The sequence below is a fragment of the Saccostrea cucullata genome, unplaced genomic scaffold (genome assembly GCF_032062105.1).
Source record: "Saccostrea cucullata isolate Sc308-1 unplaced genomic scaffold, CSIRO_AGI_Scuc_v1 ctg4070, whole genome shotgun sequence".
NCBI lineage: Eukaryota > Metazoa > Mollusca > Bivalvia > Ostreida > Ostreidae > Saccostrea > Saccostrea cuccullata.
In genome coordinates this window covers 46,929-58,788 of record NW_026939890.1, presented here as the reverse complement: position 1 = coordinate 58,788, position 11,860 = coordinate 46,929, and the positions used below count along the sequence as shown (strand labels likewise).

General features: G+C 33.2%; 1 protein-coding gene across 1 annotated transcript; it reads left to right on the top strand.

Annotated features, from left to right (window-relative positions):
* Positions 1-344: 344 nt before the first annotated feature.
* Positions 345-11,295, top strand: LOC134254230 (uncharacterized). Its single transcript, XM_062736779.1, has 4 exons — positions 345-540; positions 10,541-10,634; positions 10,820-10,888; positions 10,976-11,295. The coding sequence occupies exons 1-4, from the start codon at positions 409-411 to the stop codon at positions 11,116-11,118; spliced, it is 438 nt and encodes a 145-aa protein (XP_062592763.1). The 5' UTR covers positions 345-408; the 3' UTR covers positions 11,119-11,295.
* Positions 11,296-11,860: the final 565 nt, after the last annotated feature.

Below are 11,860 nucleotides of genomic sequence, written 5' to 3'. Positions count from 1 at the left end.
ATCAACCAAGTATTCGTATCCTTTTCAAAAATTGTGAAATTGATAATCCCCTAATGCAGGAGCTCTTATGTTAGGCAGGGGCTCTATTTATTACATAATGAAAACGCATTATTTCTTAAATATCAAGTAATATAAATTATATACTTAAATATTAGCATATTTTACGAATCAAGCAACTCTATTAGAAAGATAGATACATGTTAGATGGAAAATACAGTCAACTTTCAATTAGCTAATGTAAGATATTAACTGCTTTCTAAATGTTGCAATCGGTCAGTCATATTTTACGGAGAGACTGACACTCCGAGTTATTTGTATTCAATCAATAATGGTGTATAAAACTCCCGGATGTCGCTATCGGCACCAGAACTTAGAACTCAGAACTTGTAGAACTTTTAAAGACTGACAATGTTTTCTGTGAAGCCGGGGCTAGCTATAGTCTGTCTGTTTGTTATTGGTGTGGAGTCCTATTGGTACCAGTATCTGGGTAGTGGACCTTTCTTTAACAAAAATTGGAAACCACATCGAAGAAGTCTAACTGTGAGTTTTGTGTTTTGAATTGTTTTCATCTTTTGTTTATCAAATTAATGAGCATATATGTTTGAAAGAAGCTTATTAACTGGGAAACATTTTCAAAGCGTCTAAATTCCTCTTATCTTGACAAGCTTAAGGTGTCCAATTTTTCTACTTTGTCTGATGATCAACATCCATGCATTTCAAAACAATTTTTAAAAGTTCACTTTTCAGGAACACATTTTGTGTCTTCTTTTATTTTGATATGCTTTTTTTTATTTTTAATAATATTGAAAAGAGGAACAGAGTAGACCGTTTTCTTGCTCTATTCTGATAGGAAAAGAAACAAGATTTTTTTAATGTCAGAAAACAGGTTGCAACTTTCATATAATTATGCAAGGATAATTTTTAATGATATATGTAGTTATAAAAACTGGAGGAAAAATGCGCCCCTCTAATGAATTGTTCTCGTATGTCTATGGAATGCTAAATTGGTACATATTTATGGATTTTTTTTACTTCTTATCAAATAATTGTACTTATTTTCAAACCATTTTATTTATTTTCAAATAATTGATTTGAACATATTTTATTATGTAATAAATAAATAATTAATTATAGGGCATAGCCTATATAAGCCCTATCCACAATAACTGAAGATATATTTTATTTATTTTTTTTTTTTTGAAGATAGGTCAAAATGAATTAAAGATAGGTATAAAAAATAACACGTATTTTTTAACAATTGAACTAAGGCTAAAATGAATCAAACCTCTACGTAATTACATTATAGATTGGTTCAATTTAATTACAGCTAGATCCAATTTAATTATACCCTTATCTCTTTAATAAAAAGATAGGTACAATTCATACATTTCTACAAATGAGTTTAAAATAGTTACAATGAATTATATAGCGATAACGAACAGTTATATACAAATCAGGAGCAAAGGAAACTGGGACCTCTAAAACATCAGAGGTGGGATCAGGTGCCATAGAGGAGTGAGCAACCCTGCTGACCGTTCATACTCACAGTGTTCTCTTTGTCATGGTCGCGAAATAACGCAAAATTCGCATGCAATTCAGTTTGTGTAAATAATAGCCTAACAATTGGTATGAAAAAAAACGTCAGTCAGTATTTGACTTAATGATAGATTGTATTTGTTGACAAGGTCATTGTATCTTTCGTAGAACATGCGAAATGATGATTCTAAACGTTTGTCTCATCGACTTGTTTGTCAACAAATAACCTCAGTTTAAACAAGTCATGGTTGCGTAGAGCATGCTCTTGCATATCGAATCAATCGAGAGATATAAACCTCAAATGCAGATGATTAGGGTTAATTGCTGCATACGTAAATGAAGTTGACAATTGAAAGGTTGGAAGTCATTACGTTTAGAATAGAACATTGTTGTTAAGTTACCATTAATGTCTTTTTCAAGTAAAAATATCCAAACATGCACCAGTCAGACTTTGTAGTATACTAGTATTTTATTTCAAGATGTATTGATTCGACAAATGAAAAAAAAACCTTGTTGATTGGTAAGATGTCGTCAACATATCCGAATGAGGTGGTAAAGGCTACAGCAACTGTTTTTTTTTCTTTGCATGTATAACATCTTAATAAATTTTGCTTCATATGAATACAAAAATAGGTCTGTTTATAACGGGACGCAGCTGTTTTGGGACCCATGAAAATTCAGACCAGGTCTACAAAACCACATAGGTTTCAATCGAAAATCCAAGTCTCATTCAATATCAAGTTCAAAATACTTGTTTATACATTCAGAATGTTTTTAACAAAATAATTTTGCCAATGTCAAACGACAAGGTAGGTAAATTTACAAGTTTTTTTTTCTTTCTTTTATTTTCTTTTTTTCTTTTCTTTTTTTTTTTTTGGAAAAAGCAGCTTTCGATGATGTCAAAAAGACTGGACTTAAATTTATCTTGGGGATTCGTTGTATATTGTTGAAAAGTAATAAGTTTTGATGCTATTCGAATTTGATGAAAATTTCTGATTTCAAATTTCATGGAATTTTTAAGCTATCACATCTGATTTACACCACCTTCTCGAATATATTGTTGCACAGTCCTCCTAATTTTGGCCTTCACTGCAGTTAATATCTGAGTGAGGAATAAAGAAAGAGACTTGGTAGAACATTTATGGAACCCGCTAAGAATCTTTTTAAGGATTTCTATTAAGTTTTGCAATCTACTATAAGATTCCTTTATATCAAACTCATTTTAGTTGTTTGGAATATTAAAAATATTCAAACTTGACATAATATGATAGTGACAATTTTTCTTCCTCAATATAGGTTTAATTCAATTGCAACCATCTCTTAATCAATTATGCCAATCTTTAATTCATAGTATTTGTACATGTACGAGGGCCGTTCAAAAATTACGCTGACTGTGCTATTATTTACTCTTACAGACGTCATATAGTTATGAAATTTCACATAATTATGTATCTTAAAGATTCCAATAAATTTTGGGCAACATTTCTGTATTTTAAAAAAAATCTGCTAAAATTATCGGTATGTTGATATCGCTGATGGAGAGGTACGGAGCACGACAAAAAAGTTTAAGCAAAAGCATGCGGAATCCAAAATATAACTCATTTATTTTCAATAATTCGCGATATTTTTCGACAATTTCCTCAAATATATCTTTAAATTGTTCTATTATTATGTATTTAGATTTCTGACGTGATATTTGAAGTACTAACAGAAATATAGTGATTTTTCTCTGATGCGATTTCCTGTGAAAACGACTGTGAAAATGACGTCTCTGAATATACGGCGCAATACACTTTTGTTAAATATGTGTAATGCTTGAGATATCGCCAATGGATCCAAAATATGCATATATTTATGTAGTAAACTAGAAAGGTATTAGTGATATTTTTCCACGAATAGCAAATTGAAATTTTAGGGTTAGACCTCTGTAAAAAGGCTATACTTTGAAATCTGCTCTTTGGAAGTAGATTTTATGATAAAACTTTATCCGGATTGTAAAAACATGATTGAGAGTCACTAATATCACACTATTCTCATAAAGTAAGTGCCTGCAGTTTTTGGTTTTAAACCAAAAAAGCAATATTCTGATACTTGTTTAATAGATTTGTGAATTTCATGCTTGACAAGAAATGATGTTTGAAAGTTGAGTAGATAAGGTAACTCAAACTGTACAGGTACCCTTGGGAAAATGTTGAGAAAATGATAGCTCAATCACATATTTTATATAATGCCTGTGACGTCGAAGATTTTGCTGCTCCGTGACTTAATGATATGTCCTGAAAAATCACTCAAAATTGACACCAATTTACAACATTTTGATATGAAATTTTGAAGACCATATAAGTAAAGATTCTTTTATATTATGTGTGACATTTTGCCCGATTATGTCGTCAGATATTTTTTCTTTGCAACAAGTCCGCATAATTTTTGAACGGCCCTCGTACCTCTCTTCAATTCAATTTTCCCTAACTTTAAATCAATTGTACATCTCCAAATGAATTAAATATAGGCATCATTGAATTGCATACGTAAATCTATCTTCATTTCATATTCAGATCAGTACAATTGACTTGAAGACTAGGTATAATTATTTGAAGATATCTTTTGGCCTGCCATGTAAGCAGACAAAGATGCATAGCAGATCCCAGTGAATGTTCAACCGAGCCTCTTTCTTTACTCCTCACTAAGATATTAACAGAAGTAAAGGAGAAACGTCAAGAGTACTGTGCAACAATACATTCGAGATGTGGTGTAAATCAGATGTGAATACTAAAAATACTCTAAGAAACTTTTGGAACATTTGAATTCGTAGAATTTTACCAAAGTCTACAGCATTAAAAAAACCCACGACTTGATATAACTATTCCAGGCGATAAATTAAAGTACAGGCTCTCTGACATTATTGACAGCTGCTTTTTTCAATAAAAATTAAAATCGTAAAATTACTTACCTTATCATTGGTCATTTGCAAATTTACTTTGTTGAAAACCTTCTGATTGTACACACAATTACTCTGGAGTTGATATTATTTATGTGGGCTTTGGAGACCAGGTCCTCCAAGAATCTATTGAAAATTCAATTGGTACCACATTGCGCCAAGTTATTAGCAGACCTATTTTTGTATTCATATGAAGCAGAATTTGTTCAAAATCTTTTGCGTGAAAAGAAGAATTTAACACTTGCTGTGGCTTTCAACTTGACATTTGGGTATATCGAGAATGAATTGTCAATTCACAATGGTTATTTCCATTCTCATGTCGATACGATACAACTCGGTGAACTTGAAATAAAAGATACCAAAGAGACTGAAACATCTGTTTCATATTTGGATATACCATTAGAAATAGACGTTATTGGTTATCAAACAACAAAGTTCATGATAAACGTGATGACTTGAACTTTTCAATTGTCAACTTCCCTTACTTATGCAGCAATATCCCCTTGTCACCTGCATTCGGGTTTATATCTCAGTTGATTCGATACGGAAAAGCATGTTCTACGTATGAACAATTTTTAAAACGAGGTAAGTTACCGGTATTGATAAACAAGTCGATGATGCAACAACATCATCAGTCTTGTTTAAAGTCATCATTTCGTAAGTTCTATTGTCGACACAATAACCTTGACAGCAAGTACAAACTATAATTAAGTCTAATACTTTTTTTCATACTGATTGTTAGATCATTATTTACACACTTAATTGTCTACAGATGTTTTTCCCATACATGACAAGGAGCACACGGCGGGTGTGAATGGTCGCAGGGGATGTTCACTCCTCCATGGCATCTTATCCAACCTCTGATGTTTTATAGGTCCGTTTTTGCTCTGGTCTTATTTGGTAATATTTAATGGACTTTTGATCTTGAATACTGTTCTTTATCTCCACATATTTCACTTACAGTACAGCGGACCATGTTATTCAATCCACACTTAACAGTGATAGGCCGTATTTACAAACAAGGTCAGAATAACAAACAAACGAAGAATATACTTATTTTAAACGGGATGTTAAAATCCTTCTAACATCACCTTATTTATATGTACAATAGCCACATTAATTTCTTTAAAGGTGGGTTCTTATGGGCAATGAATCAAATAATTTATTCCTAGTTTGCTCTATTGTCGATTCTTATATCGGGGGTACGAATCCACTGCGGGACCTGGAGACCGGTCATTCGCATGAGACCGAGGACGCGTATACTAGTAAACCGTGGTTCCGTGTAACTTCAAGGGTTCTGGAACAAAAAAAGATCCCTCACTGCTTAATGGTCCTAAGTGCTGAGTATAGGAGAAAATTTGCTGCTGGTGGTGTGTCTATTTGAGTGGAAATTCTTGACTTGAGAGGGACGTTAAACAACATACAAAACACATGTACATGTAAAACAAATAAATGTAACTATAGTCATCTGTGATTTCAGGAAACTTACAATTGTTTAGAATTTACCTGTTTGTCTTGCCATCGTTTTTGTTGGGAAATGCTGGAACCCGCGGTGCATGCGTGAAAAATAATCATTTCAAGCCCATTGGGATGGTGAGAAGTATCCCACACCTTTTTAAAGGATGAGCAAAATGCCTTGCAGCTATATTGTATAAGGAAACATTTAGCCTCATAATACACTAGAAATAGTGTGGAATCTAACATAACAATCCGAATAGAGTGAAATGTAATTATAGTTTACGGACATCAAATCATACATCGTATATTCAAAGAGGAGAAAGTAGGAACTATGATACAGGCGTTTTGGAAGATGTTGGCATGAATCGTACTAGTTTTATAAGACGTTTATATTCCGATTGCCATAAACAGAGCCTAAAAAAGGATTCCTTTAAAGACAATTATTTTTTGCAAATTGAATTTTTCTGCATCATAAGTTTTTCCCTTTTCCCAACACTTTCTCAGAAATGTTCAATTGCATTTTTATACGCACCGACTGAATGAAATGAGCAAAAAACGAGTTTATGTAAATATGTCGACAAGTCTGCAATTATTTCAGTAAGGCATCATTAACATTGCCAAGAAGAAATTCGTATTTTGACAAGGAAACTTCTTATATTCTGAAAATAGAAATAATTCAATTTGCACCACATTTCATTTACGGCAATAAGCCCGACCCGCTGATGAAACGTAATCGGCAACGAGAGTATTCGAAAAGGAAAGGGACTCCTGTAGGATAAATGATATCCTTGAATATAAGCCATTCATTTCCGACGAATAGATTAATGAATGAGGTATCATGAGTATCGTTTAATTTGCATACTTGTGGGAAATCCTCATTAGAGGGAAAATTGATTCAGAAAAACTCATCAGTGCAAAAGTTTGAACCTATCTATTTCTTCAATATCTGGTTATGGATGTCGAATTTCACGCTGTATAGTGATAACTGACTGATTTTATCGGTATTTTCATCTGATTTGGGGCCTATAGTCTTGAACTAAAATTCTTCACTAATTTTTACAAAAATAAGAAAAATTTGAAATTTATCTGTGAAGGTTATAAACATAAAATAATTACAAAAAATAAAATGATGACCAAAAAGCTTTTTATTTTTTCTGTCTCATTTTAGTAATAACACCCTTAGCAAATTAGCAAAAGTCATACGCATATATATTATTAAAAATGAAATATCAAAATGCGTTATTCAGTTCGATTGTTGCACCTCTCCAACTAAACATATAAATCTTTGAGAACATTAAGTATTCCAATAACGCAGCATTTTATGTGCGATGTATCATTATCCCCCGGTGAGGGAGGGACATATTCCATACCTCAAAACAAAAGGATGTAGTTATCTTTCACAGTTTGGGGACAGGGCAGTAAAAAATATAAGGCCATTATTGTTCTTAGACATCCATCACGGGGCGAAAATGACATTTACTGCAGATATTAGGGTAGAGAATGGAAGAAAATTGTGCGGATCAATCCTAAATGATAGTACGGAATAGATTTATTGCCGTCCTGCACGCCCTTTTGTACTTCACTGTAAATCGGCGAGAACTTATGGAAAATTAGCAATAAGTGATTTCTATTTTTGACAGATGCGTTTAAACTCAAGAAAATGATATCGTTCATATCTTTTTCCTTTACGTGCAGCTAATCACCACATGCTGTTCATGCGCAATATTTTCTAGTGAATCACCAAAAACATGCCTATATACACGAAAATATTGTCAGCATAAAGCACATACGTTTATGTTCAATGTTTCTTCTTTTTATAGTGGGTTTAAGGATCTTCTAAAGATTGCACACTTATGGTGGCTTTAAGGTTTTTAGGGTGGCTTAAAAACGTTCTAAACATTGAACTCTTTTATGGTAGCTCTAAGTATACTTGTGTTCTATTCAATGAACGATATATATATATATTTACTATTAGTTGAGGGATCTTCTATAATATATTGCACATTTTATTATCTTCTTTACACTGCATGCTCACTCCTCCATCGCACCTGATCTCACTTCTGATGTTTTGGAGGTCCGTGCTCTTATTTTGTATTGTTTTATAGACTTTGATATTGAATACTGTTCGTAATCTCCATATCCTTCAATCTTTTATGGTGGCTTTAGGGATCTTCCATACATTACACACTTTTATGATGGCTTTAGGGATCTTCTATACATTGCACACTTTTATGGTGGTTTTATAGATATACATTGCTCATAGATCATACATTGCGTACTTGTATGATGGCTTTAGGGATCTTCCATACATTACACACTTTTATGGTGGCTCTAGGGATCTTCCATACATTACACACTTTTATGATGGCTTTAGGGATCTTCTATACATTGCACACTTTTATGGTGGTTTTATAGATATACATTGCTCATAGATCATACATTGCGTACTTGTATGGTGGCTTCAGGAATCTTCTATACATTACACACTTTTATGGTGGCATTAGGGATCTTCCATACATTACACACTTTTATGATGGCTTTAGGGATCTTCTATACATTGCACACTTTTATGGTGGTTTTATAGATATACATTGCTCATAGATCATACCTTGCATACTTTTATGGTGGCTTTAGGGATCTTCTATACATTGCATACTTTTATGATGACTTAAGGGATCTTCTATACATTGCACACTTTTATGGTGGTTTTATAGATATACATTGCTCATAGATCATACATTGCGTACTTGTATGGTGGCTTCAGGAATCTTCTATACATTACACACTTTTATGGTGGCATTAGGGATCTTCCATACATTACACACTTTTATGATGGCTTTAGGGATCTTCTATACATTGCACACTTTTATGGTGGTTTTATAGATATACATTGCTCATAGATCATACCTTGCGTACTTGTATGATGGCTTTAGGGATCTTCCATACATTACACACTTTTATGGTGGTTCTAGGGATCTTCCATACATTACACACTTTTATGGTGGCTTCAGGGATCTTCCATACATTACACACTTTTATGGTGGGTTTAGGGATCTTCCATATATATTACACACTTTTATGGTGGCTTTACGGATCTTTCATATATTACACACTTTTATGATGGCTTTAGGGATCTTCCATACATTGCACACATTTATTGTGGCTTTAGGGATCTTCTATACATTGCACACTTTTATGGTGGCTTTAGGGATCTTCCATACATTACACACTTTTATGATGGCTTTAGGGATCTTCCATACATTACACACTTTTATGGTGGCTCTAGGGATCTTCCATACATTGCACACTTTGATGATGGCTTTAGGGATCTTCCATACATTACACACTTTTATGGTGGTTTTAGGGATCTTCTGTACATTGCACACTTTTATGGTGGTTTTAGGGATCTTCCATACATTGCACACTTTGATGATGGCTTTAGGGATCTTCCATACATTGCACACTTTTATGGTGACTTTAGGGATCTTCTATACATTGCACACTTTTATGGTGGCTTTAGGGATCTTCTATACATTGCACACTTTTATGGTGGTTTTAGGGATCTTCCATACATTGCACACTTTTATGGTGGCTTTAGGGATCTTCTATACATTGCACACTTTTATGGTGGCTTTAGGGATCTTCTATACATTGCACACTTTTATGGTGGCTTTAGGGATCTTCTATACATTGCACACTTTTATGGTGGCTTTAAGGATCTTCTATACATTGTACACTTTTATGGTGGCTTTAGGGATCTTCTATACATTGTACACTTTTATGGTGGCTTTAGGGATCTTCTATACATTGTACACTTTTATGGTGGCTTTAGGGATCTTCCATACACTACCTACTTTTATGATGGGTTTAGGGATCTTCTATACATTGCACACTTTTACGGTGGCATTAAGTATCTTCTATACCTTGCAAACTTTTGTGTAGTTTTTCTATACATTGCACACTTTTATGATGGCTTTAAGAATCTTCTATACATTGCACACTTTTATAATGACTTTAAGGATCTTCTATATATTGCTCACTTTTATGGTTGCTTTAAGAATTTTCATTACATTGCAATCTTTTATTGTATTGTGCACACTCAAAAGTTCTAAAATCTTTTGTGGAATTTCAGCGATCTGCCTTTAAATTTAAAAAAAAATTAATAAATATCTGTGTCTTATATGAAACCGTCCCCATAGTAAATAATCCCCCGGGGATTAAGCAATACCCTGGTATTACAGAAAGAAAACGATAAAACATTTAAATTCAAAAGAAAGGACAAGATAGGCTAAAATCCCTTTTAGAATAATGTAACATTTTATAAATAAAAACCTGTTGTCATTCCTGCCACAAAATGAGTATTGGTCCTAAGTTGTGGGACATACTGAGGTCACAGAGAGGTCAGAAATAATGTCAATTTCCGAATTTTTTGTGCAAATTTTCATTGATTTTACAGCATATTTTGTTTTAGAAAACAAAGAGCACAAACTTGCCTACCTACCAAAACTATATATTTCACACTCTAGTATCATGAAGGAAATCGGGTGTTACATTTATTTAGAATTTGATAAAATGATTTGTAATTATGGCTCGTATCATTATTTTTAGTGTGCTGAAACAGAGGAACACTGTGGACATACAACCCAGTGCTGTGACCCCAAAAATGTGTGCCTGAAGGACCGAGAAAAATCAGTATTAATAGGTACTTTTAGTAATTATAAAACATTGTATTTATCTACATGCAGTTTTGGTCAGAATGTTTATTTAGTAAATGTCCACTAAGTTGTCATTCTCTTTTGTAAGGAACATATTTCTAAAAATGTTGACTTTGTTCTTCCATATTATTCTTGCGTTTAATGCGTTTGACTTTTATTTGGTTACCAAAAGGTCGGGAGATAGGAACGTGCAAAAACATTGAAAAGCTAAAGCCCAATCCAGAATTCCTCAAACCACTAGGTAATGTTTTATTCTTATCTCATTAATTTGCTAAAGAAAAAATGTGAACCATAATTTCCATGTGTATTTTTCATATTTCACCGACAGGGGCGAGGTGTTCCGATAGTACGGAGTGCGGAGCCGGACTGTGCTGTAGGGGGATTTTCCGTTTCCGGTATGGCAAAATTTATCGGTGTGAGAAGAGTGATAGCCCTTTTATGTGTATTTCCAAAGATGCTTTCGAGTATTAAATAAACGTTATGTCAAGATTTTGATTCATAACTATTGTACAAATGTAACACATATCTGTTCATTGATGATATTCCATGAAGTGACAAGACAATTCTTTTAGTTTCTGAACAAACATATTTCCACATTAAGTTATGCAAGTCATTTGTAAAATGAATAAAAGCTTTGCTACACTTGTTCGTGTGCGTTTTCCTTTTTAAGTATAAGGTTTTTTTTATATTTCGGGTTGTTTTTGGTATCTACTTCCATTAAGTTCGTTCATTCTTTATTTCCTTCGAACCGGAGACTCAGTTTCAACATTACAACAAATATGAACAATCAAACAACATTATGAGGGAGAAATCAACTAGATGAAAAACAAATGAAAATAGTTATAAAGATAATAATATAATAATGATAAATAAATAATTTGCGTGACATTGAAGGTTATAAGGAAGTGAAAAAAAAACAGATAAAGACCAGATTACATTACGCTGTAGTGTAGAAGTGGGCTGCTGCGTCCCTAATGTATCTAAAGTTAAGTAGGTAAAGATCAGGGTTGTCAAAAGCGACGTTTACAGTTGCGGAGGTTCATGTCATGAAATTGAAACAATAGATGCCAAAGAGTTTGACTCTTCTGTTTCATACATGTATTTTGAAATTTCACTTGAATAAGACATTTATGATAATCTAACAACAAAAGGTTATTACTTCACCTTTTCTTTCGTCAATTTCCCCTTTTATGTTGCAATATGCCCTCATCAC